Source organism: Nematostella vectensis, chromosome 4 (assembly GCF_932526225.1).
Source record: "Nematostella vectensis chromosome 4, jaNemVect1.1, whole genome shotgun sequence".
Taxonomy (NCBI): Eukaryota; Metazoa; Cnidaria; class Anthozoa; order Actiniaria; family Edwardsiidae; genus Nematostella; species Nematostella vectensis.
This window is the reverse complement of record NC_064037.1, coordinates 6,128,844-6,151,019: the sequence shown is the minus strand read 5'-3', so window position 1 is coordinate 6,151,019 and position 22,176 is coordinate 6,128,844. Positions and strand designations below refer to the sequence as shown.

The 22,176-nt window shown below is 42.4% G+C and overlaps 1 protein-coding gene across 1 annotated transcript in view; it reads right to left on the bottom strand.

Moving 5' to 3' along the window:
- LOC5509287 (intraflagellar transport protein 172 homolog) overlaps positions 1–22,176 on the bottom strand; it is a 28,915-nt gene that overhangs the window by 4,334 nt on the left and 2,405 nt on the right. Inside the window, exons 6-50 of the mRNA XM_048727154.1 lie at positions 21,903–21,982; positions 21,727–21,814; positions 21,042–21,144; positions 20,846–20,954; positions 20,599–20,722; positions 20,309–20,404; positions 20,145–20,207; positions 19,417–19,515; positions 17,863–17,916; positions 17,488–17,591; positions 16,594–16,679; positions 16,363–16,427; positions 16,225–16,272; positions 16,056–16,121; positions 15,526–15,627; positions 14,896–15,032; positions 14,274–14,466; positions 13,649–13,819; positions 13,151–13,231; positions 12,955–13,050; positions 12,628–12,699; positions 12,427–12,505; positions 11,931–12,051; positions 11,466–11,561; positions 10,975–11,023; positions 10,814–10,903; positions 10,076–10,173; positions 9,628–9,688; positions 9,467–9,541; positions 8,484–8,600; positions 8,007–8,073; positions 7,787–7,862; positions 7,169–7,327; positions 6,389–6,476; positions 5,829–5,921; positions 5,513–5,569; positions 4,983–5,035; positions 4,486–4,621; positions 3,951–4,156; positions 3,656–3,719; positions 3,120–3,206; positions 2,321–2,437; positions 1,920–2,030; positions 1,443–1,562; positions 111–206 (exon numbers count right to left, since the gene is read on the bottom strand). Of these exons, the coding sequence (XP_048583111.1) occupies positions 111–206; positions 1,443–1,562; positions 1,920–2,030; positions 2,321–2,437; positions 3,120–3,206; positions 3,656–3,719; positions 3,951–4,156; positions 4,486–4,621; positions 4,983–5,035; positions 5,513–5,569; positions 5,829–5,921; positions 6,389–6,476; positions 7,169–7,327; positions 7,787–7,862; positions 8,007–8,073; positions 8,484–8,600; positions 9,467–9,541; positions 9,628–9,688; positions 10,076–10,173; positions 10,814–10,903; positions 10,975–11,023; positions 11,466–11,561; positions 11,931–12,051; positions 12,427–12,505; positions 12,628–12,699; positions 12,955–13,050; positions 13,151–13,231; positions 13,649–13,819; positions 14,274–14,466; positions 14,896–15,032; positions 15,526–15,627; positions 16,056–16,121; positions 16,225–16,272; positions 16,363–16,427; positions 16,594–16,679; positions 17,488–17,591; positions 17,863–17,916; positions 19,417–19,515; positions 20,145–20,207; positions 20,309–20,404; positions 20,599–20,722; positions 20,846–20,954; positions 21,042–21,144; positions 21,727–21,814; positions 21,903–21,982 (4,353 nt within the window). The remainder of the gene's footprint in view (positions 1–110; positions 207–1,442; positions 1,563–1,919; positions 2,031–2,320; positions 2,438–3,119; positions 3,207–3,655; positions 3,720–3,950; positions 4,157–4,485; positions 4,622–4,982; positions 5,036–5,512; positions 5,570–5,828; positions 5,922–6,388; positions 6,477–7,168; positions 7,328–7,786; positions 7,863–8,006; positions 8,074–8,483; positions 8,601–9,466; positions 9,542–9,627; positions 9,689–10,075; positions 10,174–10,813; positions 10,904–10,974; positions 11,024–11,465; positions 11,562–11,930; positions 12,052–12,426; positions 12,506–12,627; positions 12,700–12,954; positions 13,051–13,150; positions 13,232–13,648; positions 13,820–14,273; positions 14,467–14,895; positions 15,033–15,525; positions 15,628–16,055; positions 16,122–16,224; positions 16,273–16,362; positions 16,428–16,593; positions 16,680–17,487; positions 17,592–17,862; positions 17,917–19,416; positions 19,516–20,144; positions 20,208–20,308; positions 20,405–20,598; positions 20,723–20,845; positions 20,955–21,041; positions 21,145–21,726; positions 21,815–21,902; positions 21,983–22,176) is intronic.

The window sequence follows — 22,176 nt, the reverse complement described above, 5'->3', positions numbered from 1 at the left end:
AGTGCAAATGAATGAGCAATCCACTCGGTTCTGGTTTGTGCAATTTCACTTGGAACGGACATAAAATAAAGCACGTTTGCCGTAGGTCTTACCACGGCTGATTAGTTTACCTTGGCAGCGAGCCCGGCTTCATAAAATGCCTTGTCGCATGGAACTACATCAGAGTGTCGCAGCAACGAGATAGATAACTTGGCAGCTAATGTATCCTACAAACCCAACCAACCAACAGTTAGTCAAACTGTAAAAACAAGAGCCATCAAACAAACACATCCTACAAACCCAACCAACCAACAGTGTAAACACAAGAGCCAAACAACAAATACATCTTACAAACCCAACCAACCAACAGTGAATCAATTTGTAAGAACAAGAGCCAAACAACAAACACATCTTACAAACCCAACCAACCAACAGTGTAAACACAAGAGCCAAACAACAAATACATCCTACAAACCCAACCAACCAACAGTGTAAACACAAGAGCAAAACAACAAATACATCTTACAAACCCAACCAACCAACAGTGAATCAATTTGTAAGAACAAGAGCCAAACAACAAATACATCTTACAAACCCAACCAACCAACAGTGTAAACACAAGAGCCAAACAACAAATACATCTTACAAACCAAACCAACCAACAGTGAATCAATTTGTAAGAACAAGAGCCAAACAACAAATACATCTTACAAACCCAACCAACCAACAGTGAATCAATTTGTAAGAACAAGAGCCAAACAACAAACATATCCTACAAACCCAACCAACGAACATTGAGTCACACAGTGAGTACAAAAGCACCCCGAGCGAAACCATCTTTGTGAAACTTTAAACAAAATCTACTTCTCTTGCCTTCCATTGTCAGAAAGTGTCTTCGCAGTGACTAAGGCACCGTAATTCCTACCAGTGACTAAGGCCCCGTAATACCTACCAGTGACTTAAACTAAAATACTCTTACTCGCTTGCCGTCAGTCGTCCAAACATCCTAGCTAAGGTCCCGTAATACCTACCAGTGACTAAGGCCTCGTAATACCTACCAGTGATTAAGGCCCCGTAATACCTACCAGTGATTAAGGCCCCGTAATACCTACCAGTGACTAAGGCCTCGTAATACCTACCAGTGACTAAGGCCCCGTAATACCTACCAGTGACTAAGGCCTCGTAATACCTACCAGTGACTAAGGCCCCGTAATACCTACCAGTGACTAAGGCCTCGTAATATCTACCAGTGACTAAGGCCCCATAATACCTACCAGTGACTAAGGCCCCGTAATACCTACCAGTGACTAAGGCCCCGTAATACCTACCAGTGACTAAGGCCCCGTAATACCTACCAGTGAGAAAGGCCCTGAAATACCTACCAGTGACTAAGGCCCCGTAATACCTACCAGTGACTAAGGCCCCGTAATACCTACCACTGACTAAGGCCCCGTAATACCTACCAGTGACTTATGCTGCTGGCAGGCAGCACGGTTGCTATAGTAATGCGCGACTAGCAGCATACTCTCAAACTCCTGGAAAACTGGTAAGCTTGTGTCGCCCTCCTTGGAGATACCTTCAAGCTGTTAGGGAGAAACAGAATGTTAAAAAATAAATGTTAGTTTATTGTCTCTATCACGCGATCATATGGTATGATTGATCATAGATGCGCTTCACATGTGATCCACTTCTCGTCAGTATAGATATAGAGACGGTTCTGCTCAAAAGTTATCTGTTGTATTGGGTTGTTTAAGTATTAGCGGCTGTATTATAATTTACGTTTCTTCTAAGAACCCGGACAAGGTTTTCACCTCTCTGGAAAAATACCAATTTGAGAAGCGAAATCCCATAGTGCCGCTCTCCCAAACGGCAGTGGATAATCCACCTCTACTTACCAGACGTATTCCTCTAGTCTTACGAAGACACTCTGTACCACTTACCACATCGTATAGGACGTCTCGGAGGTCTGCCCAAGTACGATAGCTATCGGGGCCGCCAAGGCCTGGCGTTGATACTACATCGTTCACGATTCGCTTGTAGATGTTGAAGTTCTGACAAAAGCGAAAACATTATAATCATGTCTACAAACCAACCACAATTTATACGCATAATGACGACAAAAAGGGACTGATTTAACAATGGAGGGGGGGGGGGGGTGATTTAAAAAAAAACATGTCTCAGGACGGTGTGTTTTCGATTTGTCGGAATATCAGTTGGTACAGCTATGTGTAGTTTGTGGCAAGCGTAAAGCTGCAAAAAGTGGTCTACTGCTTCTTTGCTTGTTAGAGTTGGAAGGTGGAGGGTCGGGGCGGTTTCGGGCGGTTAGGGTGATGTGACCTACCTGTTGATTGGCCGGTGCACCATATCGTGCAAACAGCTCTAGTGCCTTGAGCGAGTCCCCGTCCTTGATCGCGTTAGCGGCGTAGAGAGCCACATACTTGCTGAGAACCTCATAGCCCTAGAAACAAGAGAGAAAATAGGTGTGGCATTTAAGCCCTAGCAATGAGGGTTGTTATATAGCCCTAACAACAAGAGAGGAAATGGTTGGTTTATATAGCCCTAGCAACAAGAGAAGAAATAGTGCTTCTATAGCCCTAGCAACAAGACAAGAAATTGTTGTAGTGTTATATAGTGTTTCTATAGCTCCCTAGCAACAAGACAAAAATAATTGTAGTGCTATAGAGTATTTCTATAGCCCTAGCAACAAGACAAAAAATAATTGTAGTGCTATAGAGTATTTCTATAGCCCTAGCAACAAGACAAGAAATGGTTGTAGTGCTATAGAGTGTTTCTATAGCCCTAGCAACAAGACAAGAAATGGTTGTTGTGCTATAGAGGGTTTAAATAGCCCTAGCAACAAGACAAGAAATGGTTGTTGTGCTATAGAGGGTTTCTATAGCCCTAGCAACAAGACAAGGAATGGGTGTAGTGCAATAGCTCTAGTTACAAGAGATGAAATGGTGTGGTTCAATGGTCGTCACCTTTAGTCTCTGTAGAATGAGATAAGCCTATGCAACTTGTATCATAACCAATAATAGACCCATACTAGGTAACCAATCATAGGGCATGTAAGAATGGATTAGACAGCTGTCCAACGTAGCCAACTGATTATCCAATCAGAGTGCGCGTTTTAAACAAACCTGTTGCTCTGCGGTCTCGATGGCCTTCTCCCATTGTCCGCGTTGCACCATCATATCCAGGCCGGCGATAACATCAACATCCACAAGCTACAGCAGATATAAACTTCAGTTATCATCTGCTTGAAAACCACAACAGACACAGACGGCTAATAAACAATGGCCATTCAGGGCTTGTAATCCCAATGGCCAAGTGACGGGTTGCATCACGCGAGTCGCTTTTGTCAAGTGTTGAGAGAAACACCAACTTCTAATTCAAATGTTCGAGAACCAAGCTTAAACTAAAATGAGCCATACCATGGAAACCATACAGAATTGTGAATTTGCATTCCTCCACCTTCTTTTGTATTCCTTTCAGTAATCTAAGCTTTTTACATGCCATTATTTTACCTTTAACCGTCGAATTTGAGAAGCAACGTTGGTTATTAGAATCTACTTGAGTCAAAACCAAGGCGAGTGGATAAAATCTGAACGCTGTCTCCAAAAACAGTATATCCGCGATAAGGTTGTAAAGTAGGAAGACACAAGCAAATACAAACCTGTTCAGCCTGACCTTGGTTCTTGAGGAAATTCACGTAAGCGTCTTCGACGTATTGTTCGTATCTGAAATATCAATGTGTTTTTGCAGGGTCTTTAAAAAGTATACCATGATGGGCTTATCGTACTCTTATGTTTACAGACTATGGCGAAGCACATCTCTTGGCTTTTGGCCTATTTCTCTCACCACCATACCCAACTCTACCTACGTTATATTCCAGTTTTAACGAGGCCTATGCCTTACCTTGAAGACATCTTCGCGGCACATCTCTTGGCTTTAGGACTAATTTGCCTTACCTTGGAGCCATCTCAGCGGCACATCGCTTGGCTTTTGGCCATAGCTCCCCCTCGATGTACATGTCGATAGCTTCCTTGATCATCTCGACCCCAAGGTCGAGCTCGGCACCCTGTTCGTAGGCCTTGATGGTGGCCAGCCGCGGGCATGCCACGCGGGCGACCTCGGACGCGCGCTCCGGGACGAACTTCATCGCAAGCTCAACAGCCTGGACAAAGAACACGATACAATACAATCATTGATACAACCAATGCTCGTTTTAGCGTCCTAGTCGCTTATCTATCCTTATTCAGGGGCGTTTATTCATGAGTACTTATTTCAAATGCAGAAAGTGCGCAAATCTGCGTCATGTTCCAAATTTATCAACCAATCAACACCGGCAGACCAATAGACCTTTTCACGGTTAATATAACAATACTTGGGAGGTTTGTGGTTTTACACAAACAGAGGCTCAAATGGGCACAAGTATGCCAAGACGAGTGTGTTTGCTGATGGGTTTTTTTGTAAAGACCCGTTATTTGTGATGGCAATGAGTACCTTGACCATGGCGTCTTCAACAAGGTCCTGGTCGCTTGTCATGCTTGCTGTGATCTTCATGTACATGTCAATAGCACGGTTGTACTCTCCCTTCTTCTCCCACTCCTTGCCTTGAGATAGCAAGGACTCGGCACCCCTGTGAACAACAACAACACATTCAGCATCGTCGTTATCATCATCAGCAGCAGCAGTAGAACTAACAACAACAACAACATCAAAACAACAACAACAGATAGCAAGGACTCGGCGCCCTTGCGAACAACAACATATATAGCTTCGTCGTCATCAGCACCAATTAATGTAGCAATAACAACAATAATAACAACAACTTTAAAGACACCTCCTACGCCTTGCCTTGACATAGAAAGGACTCGGCACCCCTGCACTACGATAACCGCATCGTCACCATCATCAGTAGTACAGTAGTAGGGTCAACAACATCAACACGATAAAAAACACGATACGAGAAAATCAAGAAAGTTGGGCCGAGTCTATACCTGTTTCCTTTAGTGAGCACTTCTTTGTCGTATTCATCCTGCCACTGCTCCAGCTGCATCACAGAATGACAACAATGATGCAAATAACGTAGACATAAGGCCAATGGACAACATTTCCAAACAACTTGTATCATAGCAGCTGTTTGACTCTCCCTTTGCTTGGTACAGCATAACAAACCGGTATTCAACGTAATAAGCGGTACTCAATACAACAAGATGTATTCAGTTAACAAGCGGTATTCAACAGCGATGATTCATAAAGAATGACTCAAAAGTGTTGTCGCTTGCACACAAGAAACAACTCAATTCGTAAAAGCAGAGATCTCTTCCCCACTCCCTCTCCCCTATTCAATGCTTTGCCTGAAAAAGTATGGAATCCTCCAAAAGTCCATTTGTCAGCGACATTGTTTTGGAAGGGAGGAAGCCAGGGGGGTCAGAATAAATGAATTTTAAAACCAAACAATGTACAAAAATTGAGCTTCTTCTCCATAGGCGATTCCAGGTTTGCCATTGTTGCAGTTTGACAGTACCTTATGCGGGAGGTACTCCTTGACGACGCGAAGAGCATCACCCCACATCTCAGCATCCTTCATGCGAGAGAGAACAGCACATAAGGATACACGGGAGAAGATGACAAAATATAAAAAAAAAGTAACAGGGCGACGTTGCCTTTGACGGTATGTTTGGGATTCCTGTGGTTAGTCACCTGAGGTACGAGTCAAGTGACGTCACGCCATCAACAACCACAAGAAGCTCAAAACACCACAGGAAACGAACGTCACGAGATTTTCGTGGACCACGGTTTACTAAGACAGTGAGGCTGTAGGGAGAGACATTCTTTATGACCTTATAGTATCTTGCGGCGAGTTCAGGACGCTGAGCTCTGAGCAGGAAAGTCTCCGCTTTTTGGTACTCCCTCTTCTCGAATGCTACCCGCGCCTGTAGAGAATAATATCGATACTCTGTGTCAAGAAAGAACCACAACATTTTCCATTGCTTTTGTATATCGTCTGTGGTGTACCCATATCCCTTCCATCGTTTCATATTGGACAGGAGTTTTGGGACGTTACGTATCGAATGCGGTATCGTATCGCATCACCTATTGTGTTATATTTAAAAAAATATTTAGACAATTACATGTTTACATAATTGGCTATCTGCTTTCTTGTAATAATGTTGGAAGTCGCATGTCAGCGTGGCTGTTTTAAGTATGTCTTGGCTGTCTCATATGGGTACTGGCTGTCTCATATCGGAGTCTTATATCCGTTCGGCAGTCTCTTGTTGGGTGTTTTGCATCCGGTGTTGTATATCTTGTATCATCGACTGTCTTATACCCATGTCGGCAGGCTTCTGTTGGATTTTACGCACCCAGTGTTGTAAATCTCGTATCGCTAAGGACCACTTACCTGTCCCACCATGACGTCTGCCACGCTGTCCGGGTCATGCTGTTCCGCCACTCGCTGAGCGCTGTCCCAGTCATGATTATGAACGTACCTACAAAAGAACGGCTACCTCTCATTATACTAGCGAACAGAACAGCATAATACAAGGGATTCATACAAAAACGTAGGGACCTCCGTATAACGGACATCTCTAGGACAGGAAAACGTGCCCATTATGTGGGGTGTCCGCTTTATGAAGCTGTTATTTATTTGAGTTTGACTTAAGAAGTTGGAGTCGTGTCTGTGACATATAGGGTGTCTTTCATGGAGGTCTATTATACATGGAGGTTTCACTTTATTGTAAGAAAGCCGGTCTTTATTCGCGGGTAGCGTATTCGATTCGTCACCATTTAACACATAACCAGTTTCATAATGTTTCCATGTATATCCACCTAAGCAGCAGCATATTCGACAATGTAAAGAAGCATTGTATTGTGTCTTAGTTTCCTTCAGAGATGGATTTTGTTTCCACTAGGACGGCAATAGCACTCCCCACTCCCTCTCTCCAATTCAATACTTGTAAAAGTTTGGAATCCTCTCAAAGTCCATTTGTGGGTGACAATCAACACCAGCATGTTGATGTTGTTCATTTTGACAAACAAATGCTTACTGGAGTTTTGGAACAAACTTTCACAGAGCACAGTACCCTTAGCATGCGTATTCTCTGAGACTAGCACGCCCGCCCTATATACGCCTATTCATAAAGAAGGTCCAGGTATCAATTTGGCAGTTGCTAGTACTCACATGAGCACAGCTTCCTTCGGCCTGCTGGCTTTGACGAACTGCTCCTCCGCCTCTTTGTACTTGCCTTCGTCTTCAAGGAACATGGCGTACTTCAGATGGATGTCCGGCATTTTGTGTTTCATGGAGGTGCGCGCGAGGTCGAACGCGAACTCGAACGCGCTGCAACACCAAGAAAAATATTATTTAAGCCACACACAAATGTACAGGGGTACGGGCGAGGTCAAACACGCTGCAAAACCACACAAAACGTTATATTTAAAAAAACACATAACAGCATAAGAGTAGAACCCGACGCGTTAACATAACTCAAGCAACAGAAAAATGAGTAATAAAATCACACAGATGAAATCAATAATCAAGAGGCCAAACGCGAACTAGGACGTGTTACAGAAACCACACACGTAGCCGTAAGTCTTACCGGGTGTATCGCTCTTTTATTAAAAGGTAATTCAAACACAGTGACTTTTTACCACCATATCCTAATAATCGAGCAGTTATTCTTAACTTATAGCGGTCAGGTCAAAAGAAAAGCTAGTATAAAATCAAAAGGTTAATAATCCCAGGTTCCCATAGACTACCTTACCAATAACGCATAAGAATAAAAAAAACTTTACTAACCAGTTCTCGGCGGCGTAGTCTATAGCGGCTTCAAGTAGACCAAACTTGGTGAGAAGCTTCACAGCAGAGTCGCCACCTGACCGAGCACAATTTTATCATCAAATAAATAATAACCAGTGAACGGTTGATGTGATCCTCGGAGCGTATATTATGATGATGATGGAAATGACGACAAAATGATGAAGGTAATTTAAGTAACGTGACAAACACTGATGCTCACCTAAGCTCTTTGCCCACAGATAAGCGACTTGTTTGGCGGCATTTGGTCCGCCGCTCTGCTTTGAAACCTACAAAAATAGCCGCAATTTGGAGAAGGAGTTTAGAGGGCGCTGGCAGGTCAGACATCACACAAAACCCAAATGCAGAAGGAATAACCCAAAAGAAATTTGCGGTGCAACGCGGGCGTGGCCACCTTGACAGGGTGGTGAAGCAAGACAATAAGAATGCAAGAAACGTGCTATCTGATACATGACCTTCACTAAAGAAATGCTTCAATGCTCAGCACGTCGGAATCCGTGTAGTTATGATGTTCATGTGAATCAATACTTCAATACTCGCACGCTGGCTAACATTCTGCACTATAAATGATCGGGTGCGATACGAGAATCAGCGTGCCGCATCTGTATGAGCAGCTTGCTAGACTGAAGGTGACATCACACACAAGCAAGATAGCATGTCCATGTTAGTGGTTTCATACCCTGTATGCCTCCTCCCACATGTCGCTGGTCCGGTACATGTTGACAGCAGCTTTCCAGTCCTTGGCTTCTAGGTAGTGGTGCTCTGCCTGGCGCAGCTGACCCTCACTCTCCATTTCCTGGAAAAGCACAAACAGTCAATAACAGTCAATAAAAAAAACATTTATGTAAATGGAAAAAGGCTATCATTAGTCAATAATAAAACACTTGTGATGGGAGATGATTAGAATGACAAGGGCGTAAAGTAAACCTCGACAGGAAAATTCTAGTTGCACTTGATTTATTCCCGCAAAAAACATTGGAACCCTGTCAACAATGCAACGCGACCCGAGATTCGCCAATCGCCCACCCAAGGGCTATAGGATAATTTGTAACTCGACCCCCTCGACCCCCAGCGGCGCGTTTTTTCTCTTCCCCACTATATTTTATTGTGGCGAAGAGAAAAAAATGCGCTGCTGGGGGCCGGGTTACTTATTTACCAGGTAGCAACGGCGTTTACACAGCGCGTCGTTTTAAAGGTCGCAAGCTCTTAGGGACAGAGCTCGGTGTAGGAGCAAAACCAAGGCAAATACATCCAGTTGAAGTAGTGATGCGTGCTTTATTCAACACTAATAAGACATTAGACTTCATTTCGCAGTCAAATTATCCTATAGCCCGTGGGTGGGCAGATACGCGAATATCGGGTCGCGTTGCATTGTTGACAGTTTTTTAGGGGGAATAAATGGAGTGCAACACTAACAAGACATAAGACGTCATTTCGGAGTCAAACTATCCTATAGCCCGTGCCCCACCTTAGTGTCGATCAAGCAAGTTCTCGTGTAATGTAATGTAATGTAAGTGCCCATCGTAACGAACCAAAAAGGGCTGTATGGCAGCCCAGCTTAGCCAGAGGAGTGAAGATCGTTGCGGTATAAATATTCGCGTGCCCGTTATAACAAGGGTGTATATATAGGTGAACTATGCAGTGTAAAGCCTGACTGCTCACCTTAGCCAGGTGCAAATGGGTGTCGACCAGTAGATCCTTGTGGTATGTAGTCACCAGCCTGATCATGTGATCAAACTGTCAAGGAAAATTGAAAATTCAGCCACATCTTGATAAATAAAATTATTAGTGAACCAGAACAACATTTGAAAAAAAGCTTTTACCTGTCTTAGTTTCTTGTACATATTTATCGCCAGATCTGGCTCGTCAACAGTACAGTAGAGCCTAGAAGAAAGGATTTTTAAATTATGCATCTTCAAGCTTTACTTTACTGCAATTTTGAGAACATTTGCCATCTATTCCCTCAAAGCTAAACTGCTTCCCACTTCCGTCAATCCTTTGCCCAACACTTTGCCAGTATTCCCTTCGTCTTTTAGTGATAACTGAGCAAGACACAGTTGTGTCGGTTCTGTGTTTAGTTTTTTTTTTACGCATTGTTACTCACGATAAAGCAATGCTTGAAATTGTTTGGTTGTTTGTACCTAACGTTGGCTTAATATTCTTCAGCGCTCTCCCGCCTACAATGCTGGGAAATTCTGCCGCTATTAGCACGATGCCTTAGAAATCAAGGAAATTAAGCGTTTAATTTCAGTACTTTTATTCGGTATTCACCTTTCAGCCTCCTTGTATCGGCCTTGGGCTTCAAGTTCCTGCGCCTGCGATATGTAGAGGACAGCAACTTCTTCCGGCTTCATGCATTGTACTGCAAGCTGCAAAAAAAATTATGAAATTATTATGTAAATATTATTCATTATTAAATATCTCAATTACTCCGGTTTGTATGAGGTTTATACTTCTTTCCATCTTTGCTTTCATTGTTACTTGCCCTCAAATACGTGTCATGAAAAGGGATACTGAGCAATACATAGACTCTGTCCCCAGTCCAATGTTTTGACGTTCTTAAGTTTCTTCGTGATTTAAAAAGCGCAAACTATTTTGGGTAAGAGCTAGCGAATCTTGTTTTCATAGCAAGACTGTCTGGTCTAAACACCAGTTGTACAACTTATGCGTACCATAGTCGCTTCTGCTTCATGGAAAGTACCCTAGAAAAGCCATTGCCGTTGCCTCTTAGGGCTGAATTATCCAGCGCTATTTTGTCTGCGACTTGCCAGAAACACCTCTACAACTCGTACAGTTTAAATCAGCCTACGACCCCGCTACGACGAATGTTGTAGTGTATAATTCAGGGTTAAGACATGTCACAGGCAGGTCGCATACGACTGAATCGTGCAGTCTAAATCAGCCTTTAGGGTGTTTGCATCTTATAACTCTAACTGTATCTGTAACCGTACCCCCCATAACTGTTTGTATCCCACAACTTTTCTCAGGGTAGTTATTAACATGTTTTACCTTGTGAGCCGCCTCGTACATGCTAGCCTTTGTATACATCTCGATAGCCGCCCGCGGATTACCCGCACTCACGAAGAACTTCTCTGCAAGCTGAGGTAAAAATTTAAAAGTTCGTAATGAAGGTCATTCAACACCACATCCCTATACACTGCTAGTCACACCTTGTATTCTTGTACTTGGGCATAGTGGTGGGCTATTTGGTGATAATACCTGCGAAAAACATGTATTTTCGCGTTAAATTACGGTGGAACCAGCATTTTGTGATGTGACTCGGGAGAAGAATCAAGTCGCTTTAGTTTTGTTTTAAGTTTATAAATGCCAGAAATCTTTCACAAAGGAAGAATTAAAAATTGAAAAGACAAAATATCTACGGAACGTAGTTGAAACTAACGCTTTAAAAGGGGTCAGATCACATTTCCCAGGATGTATTGTATTGTTGTTGTGTTCATAAGTTGCAGGTTAACAATCGATCCGCATCCAGAAGCTTCTTTAGAATTTGACAAAGAGCTCGACTTCTCGAGTGGTGTCGAAAATGGCCGCCAAAGCAATGCATGAGACGGCTAGGGTTAGGGTTCCCCCTTTTACGATCTTCAGAAGAATTTTTGCCTTTTTATGAGGTCCTCAAATAAAACAATAATAGGGCAACCCTTACCGTTCAGCCACTGTATCATCTTGCAATTCCACAATCTGAACCGCCTTGTTCCATTGGCGCGCCTGAATCGCTGCTTCTATTGCTTTCACGGAACATCTAAACACGAGACAAAAGGAATGCTGATCAGCAATCATTCATAACTAGGGAGAGTAAATATAGATAAGGGAGAGAAGGGACTGTGAGATGGCTCATTAAAGCTCTCGACTACAACCCACCACGACTTGTTCCAGCCTGCCATACGGCCACCCTATTTTAGTCTCATTTTACTCTCACTAGGCGCTAGCTCTAGCTACAACCCACCATAAGGTTTTGCATAGAGTTGAAAGTTTCCCTTGGGTGGCCGAAAGAACTCGGGATTCTTTTGTCCTTTATCTGATGCAAATTGAATAAACCGTGGCCCACAAAAAAGTAAAGACGAAACCCCTTTAACCCTCTCTGTCAACCTTTTTCTGGCCAAAGCCTTACCCTGCCTCGATGTAGTGGTTTATAGCAGCGTCTAGCTGTTTCTGGGACACAAGATGATCTCCCCATTCCTCTTCAAGTGTGACGACCTCACGCGGGTATGCTACACGAGACAGCTCGACCGCTGAAGACAAATGACCAATATCAGCACACAAACAACAACAACAACAACAACAACAGCAACAACAACAACAGCAACAGCAACAGCAACAACAAGAACAACAACAACAACAACAACAACAACAGCAACAACAAGAACAACAACAACAACAACAACAACGACAAGAACAACAACAACAACAACAACAACAACGACAACAACAACAACAACAACGACAACGACAACAACAACAGCAACAACAACAACAACGACAACAACAACAACAGCAACAGCAACAACAACAACAACAACAACAACAACAACAACAACAACAACAACAACAACAACAACACGTGCGTACTTTAAACAAGAAAGGCCGAGTAATGTAAGGCGTGTTACCTCGTCTGTATGCACCTCCTTTTCTGTACGCCTCAAGGGCGCGGTCATTTCGATTCACCTTTTCGAACAGCTCCCCAGCCTGAAAAATGATACAGAAATGGAAATAAATTTGCTGCTATCAGAGCCTCGGCAGATTCTTAGCGAAATCTCAGGGTGATTTTTTCCTATGTTGAAATCTTCTCATGTTACTACGTCACCCACCTTCTCATACAATCCACCTTTAAGAAGCGCGGCGGCAATCCTCTCGATAAGGTCAGCGGACTGAGCAAGATCCTTAAAAAAGACAAGCAATGTATTTTAGCCGTTACGACGACAATACGACGATGACTTCCCTTCAAGCCTATTGTCGCTCAAAATGTCGGTTACACGTTCCGTTACATGGGACCTCCTAGCTGGATGAAAAAAGTGACAGCTAGCTGTACAAGGCACGTGTGAACAGAGTGAAAGATTGAGCGGTCGGAAATTCAATCGGCATCGTGTCAATGGGGTTTAACCAATCCACATTCATAAGTGGGTCATGGGTGTTACCTCTTTAGACATGGCAAGTCTCGCGGCCTTTGCAGGTAATCCAGCTTTCATGTATAGGTTAATGGCCTCCATGTAATTGCCTTCTACCTCTTTAACCTAAAAAACATATTATGGGTAAAAGTTTTTGCTAAAATAATAAACTTTAGAGTTTCGAGTTATTGGGGATAGAAAATACCCATGGACATTGTTGTCTTACCACACCAGCTTTCTCCTCTTGGCCAGTCTCGGAGAGCCAGTGGTAGTGATTGGAGCGAAGATTCTCAAGCTCAGGGTGGCCCTGTTAAGGATGAAAACAAGACGAGTATAATGTGTCGTGCGTTCAAACCAAACAAAGTGTTACACCATTGCAGCCCAAATCTGTCAACGCTCAATAAAACAGGCGCTTATTTCCTTGAAAAAAAAAACACCCCGCCGTTAGCACCCGCCTCACGCCGATGCTGGGTCCCCGACAATGGAGTTTGGCTTTCATCCCGTGAGCATTTTCTATGCCTGCGTCCCACCTGATACTGGCGTTTCTGTAATGTATTGCTAACGTTTATCTATTACTTCATGCCTTCAAATAGTAAAAAAGCTAGAGGGTGTTCCAAACGTTCGTTCCTGATCTGTGATGAATCATAAAATCATAAAATTTAACTCGTCTGGTTTCGAAAAATGACTACATCTAATGATCATCTAATAATGTTGTTGTGGTTACCGTTGCCTCGGCGACAGCGATGGCTTCGTCCCACTTGTGCAGCTCCTGGTACATCTCGATGGCTTCATCCACGTGACCTTGCTCCAGCAGGTAACTCTCCGCCAACTTGAAGTTCTTGTCCAGTACGGCAAGCTTGGCGCGGACCAGCACGTGGTTCGTCCCGTCACCACCCTGGAGGGTAGGGCAATGACAACAAAGAACAATATGAGCAGAAGTCCTGTGACCACCCTGGGCGGTAGGACGATGGCAAAAAAAAAAAAACAATAAGCATAAAGGCAGGAACAAGAACGTCCCGTCACCACCCTGAAAGGTATGGCAATAACAACAAAAAACAATATAAACAAATGGCTGGGGACAAGAACGTCCCATCACCACCCTGAAGGTTAGGACAACTACAACAAAGAATAATAAGAGCTTTTAACAGTGCTAAGCATCTAGATATGTAAAAAGAGGGAGGAAAACGCGTTTATATGCAGGGGCTGATACAGAAGTTCGCGAAAGAAAGGGGACCCTAATGGAAAACAAACCGTAAAACAACAAAAAAAAATGGAAAGAGGTGACTCATCACTCGCCACTAAGTCATCAATGCAAGTAAATATCTTGACAGTAGACACTGTGCTTTTACCATTTCCTCTGCCACCTGGTCAGCAATTTTGTTGATCTGTTTGAGCGCCTTGGACTTTGCAACGTCTCCGAGTGCGGCGTAGCACCGCTCAGCTATGTGGAGCTGGCGTGCCTCTAAGGCTAGTCTACTAAGAGTTTTCCACATGGCCTCTGTCTCCGGCGACATCTCCAAACTCTCAAGAAACGTCACGGCTCTGTTGAGGAAGAGCTAAATGATTCATATCAGGAAACAAAGATATTTATTTTTTTAAGGTTGATCCCTCTCGGATGAAGGGAATACTTTGAATAAAATCATTTCTAGGATTGACATATAGGGCTCGATATACAAACCATTTAACCCCCTCACTAATATCCATTTTAGAATAACAAAATCTTCTAAGTTTAGAGCCTCGAAACCTAAGAGTGTAATTTCCATACGCTAAATGCTAGATGGAATATCTTATCATTTAGAAAAACATTATTATCGCTTTTATTGTAGTAAGTTTTTAGTGATTCAAGTGGATTTAGTTCGCTACTGAAATCTATCATCTGCGATGATTTTTTGCAGCTGCACTAACGTGGGGGCGGCTCGTTTATAGGAGAACATACGGTTGTAACAGCGCCACTAGCTTGTTGTGACAAACCTTGTGAAATCGCCATCGTCCACAGCAGTGCCGAACTCAATGAGCCCCTCGTCAAGCGTGTATGAGATGTTAGTGACGCCTTCATTCACTATCACTTCCGTCTTACCATCCACTCGCTCGAGGTCCAAGATCTCGCCCTGAACAACAAGACGTGCAGTTAGCAACAAGACGTGTAGACAATAACAAGACGTACAGTAAGCAACAAGACGTGTAGACAATAACAAGACGTGCAGTTAGCAACAAGACGTGAAGACAATTACAAGAAGTGCAGTTAGCAACAAGACGTGTAGACAATACCAAGACGTGCAGTTAGCAACAAGACGTGGATAATAACAAGACGTGTAGGTAGTTATCAACAACCCCCCACTCCTCCTTTGAAACTAAAGCTCGAGGTCCAAGATCTCGCCCTGAACATCAAGACGTGCAGCTATCAACAAGACATGGAATGTTAGAGAAATGTATGATATCAGAAATTCCCATATTTATCCCCCGCCATATTTGTACTTGACAACAAAATGTATTGATTACAGTGCAGCAATTACCACAACACACAAGCAGAAGTGGCAGTAGCGACAAATCAATACACCTCCTATGAATAATTATGTCGGCTCTCCTGAAGTCGGTACTCACCTTGATGGGGAACATTGTTACTCTCTCAGGCGAGTCGATGTTGTACCAAATACACAAGTTACCTCGGTTCTGTGCGACAACCACATCACTCAGAGGGACCCACTGAGGAAAGAGTTACCATGACAATAAGTTGCACAAAGTTGTACTACAGATAAACAGTAAGAGATGGACATGTTACACGCAGTAGGAAAACAAGCATTTAGTCAATTACAGTAGAGCCTAGTCCAGCGCAAAGAGAGTCCCAGGTCTGGACTATGTAGAGCCTTGATAGAGGTATCCGCTTAATGGAAGAATGGATTTTAAAGTTAGATTTGGGAAAGTGTCCGCCTATTTTGGGTATGCCACACATCTGGGTCAGTACATGTCACACAATCGGACCTGGCACACTTTCCCAGTCACGTGTTGTAACGCACTGTACATACAGTAGGTGCAATAATTAAACATGACGCGGAAATGGTCAAATTAACATAGCATAACTATGACAACGCATGCAGCATTACACAGGTCTCGTATTTTCTATTGCGCTTTACCTGTACGTAAGTGCAGTAGTTCAGGATAGTTGTCCGAACCTCTGACTCCACGTTAAGTAGATGCAGCTGGAGAAATGAAAAAAATGTTAGAGCGCCTGGGAATTTAAATGCTTTTTCCCTCGTATAAAATGATTCAATTTGGATTTTTATTAACGGAGTACGTACGTACCCTGAGTTTTTTGTCACGAAAGAGAAGGTACTTCCCTGTCTCGTTGAGCTAAAAGAAAAGTGATAAGTCGACTCTGAAAAAATACTGGCAGTGTTTGCAAGATCTCAAGTTGTTTTAATGCGCAATGTTTAAACACACCTCAAGCCAGTCTATCTTGGAGTCATGGCTAATGGTGGCGACTATGAGGCCAGACAGAAGATCGACTGGAGAAGAAAAAATAATTAAAAATTACACAAAATAGCACGGTGGGTCAATAGCCGGTGTACAACATGAGAACTTATCAACACATTTAGTATTGTAAGCAAAACGTAAAACAAAACGGCACAAAGGCAGATATTGGAGTTCGTACAATAGGAGAGGGAGACCTACCAACGCTTATAGTCTTGAGATCTACAAGGTATGCCATCTTCTTGTTTTCATCAATCCCTCGTTGCTTCCTCTCATTCAGACGTACACTGAAATATACAATACCCGCACAGCACAACCAGCTGGTGAGAAACTCGTGTGAGTGATTCAAAGCGTTTGTTATTGTTTATATAGTTGAAAATACAACGGTTTATGGCAAATATAATTCAAAACAACCATCTACGATTGAAGACTGATACTTTATTGAGGACATTTGACTGAAAGTTTCTCAGTTACTTGCTTGAATTAGCCGATGGAAATGGATTTTTTGTGTGACTCCGCATTGAGCGGGAGCGTAAAATGGCGGCGTGATTGGCTTTCTTTAAGTTATTCGCTACTACACCGACCTAGACCGGCCTAGAGGCGTATCCACAAGCCAACATCAAAATAAGGAGCTCAAGCTCATGATACTCAGGTATCAGTGTTCGAAATAGGTGAATTTGAAAAGAAATATCTAAACAATGTGATGGAAACTACTTTACAGCCAAACAATAGCTCAAACTCTTAGACAGGTTTGGAACGAGTAAGGAAAAACGACATAATTTTCCAAATTATTATTAGTCTTGGACCCAGCAGTCTTTTCTAGAATACTACAAAACTCTACCACAAAAGCGGCCGAAAGCGCTGGAGCCTCAAGCATGCATTGTTTGATGGCATTAGCTATCGTTAAAGATACATTTAACCCTGACACTCTGGCCAGCAACAAGCTTTTTTAGGAATCTCACAAAACACTCATCAACAACAACACAATCAATAACATCAACATCGACAATGTCTATAATAAAATCAACATAAAACAACATTGACAATAACAACAGCTTTGCTTACGACCGCAGTGCTGTATGTTCTAGACCTTACCTGATGAGATGGGGATTCATAAACTCGGTTCTTACTGTTCCGAGAATTTCATTATTGCCGTACTCAATGAGAGAAAGCTCCCCTGCATTGAACACCATACAGACCTGTGTGTGAAAGAAAATATGAACATCTATATCCGGAGTTACAGGGGCTTGGTGATGCAGCGGTAAGTGAGAGCGCATGCATCACCAGAATGCGACCTGGCTAACTTGTTATCGCATGCGAGTAGACCATATTTTTTCATGGATCTCTCTTTTATTCTAAATTCCAAAACAATCTTAGGTTTAACGTTGAACGAACCCCAAGTTCTGTTCTTGCTTGTCCAACGTTATGACTACAACCCTTTCTCGTAGATGAAAGATGGTAATTACTTACACTTTCATTTTCAAAGAAAAACTTTTCATTGCCTCCAGTTGCTTGCCAAGGGACCTAAAGCGAGGGGAAAATGTAAACAGATTTAGAAAAAACAAATAGCTATTGCTAAATATTGTAATACCCTCTTGTTACTAGGAGAGAATGGGGTACGGAAAAAGAATGACAACAGTATCGAAATCACATAAGTGAAAAAGAAAGTGGCTAGTTATGCCTAGTACGCATAGAGCTTCGTTTAGTTGGTTATGGTGAATGTGAATCCAATATCTTCTTGGATAAGTCCCTGTTAACTAGTACTGTGTGGTGAAAAAGTACCACTAGGGATGTTAGCCCATGGTACCATCTTCAGTAACCATTCTTACACATCAACCCGCACTCATGATACAGTAATTGCATGAAGCAGTACTAAACATAAAAAAGCATGGTGCACACTGGCAATATAAAAAGGCATGGTGCACACTGGCAACATAAAAAGGCATGGTGCACACTGGCAACATAAAAAGGCATGGTGCACACTGGCAATATAAAAAGGCATGGTGCACACTGGCAACATAAAAAGGCATGGTGCACACTGGCAACATAAAAAGGCATGGTGCACACTGGCACCATAAAAAGGCATGGTGCACACTGGCAACATAAAAAGGCATGGTGCACACTGGCAACATAAAAAGGCATGGTGCACACTGGCACCATAAAAAGGCATGGTGCACACTGGCACCATAAAAAGGCATGGTGCACACTGGCAACATAAAAAGGCATGGTGCACACTGGCACCATAAAAAGGCATGGTGCACACTGGCAACATAAAAAGGCATGGTGCACACTGGCAACATAAAAAGGCATGGTGCACACTGGCAACATAAAAAGGCATGGTGCACACTGGCAACATAAAAAGGCATGGTGCACACTGGCACCATAAAAAGGCATGGTGCACACTGGCAACATAAAAAGGCATGGTGCACACTGGCAACATAAAAAGGCATGGTGCACACTGGCAACATAAAAAGGCATGGTGCACACTGGCAATATAAAAAGGCATGGTGCACACTGGCAATATAAAAAGGCATGGTGCACACTGGCAACATAAAAAAGCATGGTGCACACTGGCAATATGAAAAGGCATGGTGCACACTGGCAATATAAAAAGGCATGGTGCACACTGGCAATATAAAAAAGCATGGTGCACACTGGCGACATAAAAAGGCATGGTGCACACTGGCAATATAAAAAGGCACGGTGCACACTGGCAACAAAAAAAGGCATGGTGCTCACTGGCGACATAACCTAATGTTCAAGTGTGTACATCCACAACATAACAACATAACATCACATGGGAATAATGGCACATGATGTCAGTTTTCTAGAACCATTTTTGTCATCGATGCTTTGCATATTATTCCACAAGCACCCCCAACATCCTGGCACTCGCATTTTCGGGAAAAGCATTTTCATGGAATGACAAGCTCTATCCAATTATCTTTACCATGTTTCTTTATTGTTTCGTGATAAGTTTTGTGAAACTTGATACAATTCTAATAGCTTGAGAGTGTTTCTTACCTCACTGAGCTTGTTGGAGTTAAGGTCACCGACAAGTAAAGTATCTGTAGTGTAAGCAACAAGGTAACGGTCTTTTCCCATGATGCTTACTTTATCCACCTGTTAATTAAAAAAGGGTGTGTGAGCATACGGTGTCACCAGGATACTTAAACAAGCATGCTGTCAACAATGACTCAGATGATGGTGGTGGTGGTGATAACTATGATGATAATGATGAAAATGATAGTGATGGTAATGATTTTGATGACAATGTTGATGATGATGGAAGTGATGATGATGTTGATGACGATGGTGGTGGTCATGGTGATGTTGATGACCATGACGTTGATGATAATGATGTTGATGATGGTGGTGGTGGTTGTAATGGTGTTGAAGATGATGGAGGTGCTGATGGTGATGATGGTGGTGGTGATGATAGTGATGTTGACGACGGTAGTGGTGGTGGTGATGGAGGTGGTGGTGGTGATGATGTGATGTTGATGATGGTGGTTGTGGGGATGGTGGTGGTGGTTATGATGGTGTTGGTGATGGTGATGATGATGATTAAGTTAGTGATGATTATGATGGTGATGATAATGGTGATGGTTGTGACACATGTCACACTCTTTGCTTGGTGATGATGGGAACCTTATGTATAACTTCATTACAGTAACAATGCTAAAATTATGGCAATGATGATAATGATGTTGACAATGATGGTGCTGATTGAGATTATAAGTGAAGGTTACCTCATAACCATAGTGAGATTTAAGCACTACGCGAGTTCCAGATGACAAGTTTTTCACAATAACCTGCAATGCACAATGCAAAACAAATTCTTATTCTTCATTTTCACTGAATCACACATCTTTCCCTTAGTTTTGAATCTGGAAGTAGACATTACGAGACTTACCTGACTTAGACCAACATAAGTCATCTCAAACTTATTCTTGTAAACAGATCTTCTCAAGCAGCAATCAAAGAGCTCCACACCACCACACAGAGTGCCCTGCAGGCAGAGATATGCCATATAATGAACCAGAATCCTAGACTTGCCTAGTGGTCAAATACAAAACTCATAACAAGGCAAGGTAGACCCAATAAATTTAGGGTTTAACAAAAAAGGGGGATTTTCATACATGGATGCTGCATGATAGAAACTGCCACTGTCAACTTTTAACATAAATCAGTACTAATACTCACCGCCACCAGTCTTGACCCGTCTCTCTTCCATGCCAGGGAAGTGATAGTGTACAAATTAGGGATCTCTTTGGCTTTAGACTCATCCCATGCCCCTCGCCGAGGACTCCAGTTAAACACTCTTAATCTATTGAGCAATAGATTAAGAGTTTACTGTCAATAGTGTTCTAACTGTATTAGTATAGTGTATTTGAAATATATTTGATCGTTTGGTTATATTGCATTGCATCTTCACAATTGTTTTTCCTACCTGTCAAAGCTACCAATCACAACAGACTGCCCACTGGGGCTACAAGCAGCAACTGTAAACTCCTTCTCGTCATCATCTCTTGAGTAATCGAAGTTCTGTAGCACACGCCCTGGTAACAACAGACAGAAACAAGATTGATAAAGATGATAATGATAATGATAATGAGTTCACATTTTTTTTGCTTTGATAAACACACCTTCTTTTCCATAGGCTACAATTCTCTTGTCACACCCAGCGGCTACTATTGCCGAACCCCAACAAAGAGCATATGGAGGTGAGGAGTGCTTGCAGAGTTGACCCTAAAACACAATATAATTTAAATGTTATGATCGCTACCGTAAATGATCTAATAAACGCCTGGGCTGTTTATTAAATTTCAATGGTCCAAGGACATTCAATAGATAGGAGCCATTTATTAGAGGGGCGTTCTTTACAAACTACATAACAATATAACAAACCCAAGTGCAGTGGGGTTTTAATCTCAGTCAGGATCATTAAATTATAGCCTGCATGGCAAGCGTTTCTTGACATTGAGCAAGTCTCAACCAGTATAAGTCAAGCTCGGTTTAAGCAAGAGGCAATTGAATTTGATTTATATTACCAGAATTCCTATGTAGTTTGTTTTTAAGCTGGGAGAAAAGGGGGCTTTTATTAGAGAGGGACGTTCAATACAATCTTGTAAGCTTAGATAGGGGGCATTCTTTAGATAGGGGGAGTTTATTAGAACATTTACAGAATTCTTGTATGGACACTGTGCGTAGCTGATCTGACTATTTTTTTTGTTATAATAATGATAATAGTTATTATATTGGCTAGACTTAATGCTGCTGCTACTGCTAATGTTGCTATGCTAAGGATACATAAATAATGAGATGTCTTACCTGAGATAACCCCGTTCCTTCATCGTCAAAAAAGTACCTGACAATGGCACCATCTGCATGGCCAGAAATTATGCCTTGGCCAGAGGGGCTAGAAAAAAATATGAATTATTTCAAATACATGAGAGGCCTGCTCATTGTCATGAATAAATATACTAAATGCTGTCATTCTCACTCACTTGGCAGCCAAAGATACTACATAGCTGTCTGTTCCATAAATGGTCTGAGATTTGTTTGTCTTGAGACTGGCCAGGCGGACCTGAGAAATTAATCATCTTATTATACAATGAACTCATAGGTACTAGCACGAAAGATTGTGATTAGCAAAATGTGCTTCATTTTCTATGATGTCCAGACAACAAACAATGGTTATTAGCCTACTTGCAAGTGTTTACTCAGTATTTTTTGCTAGGTTTTTTAATATGCACATTTCCAGAACAAAAAAGTTGGCGA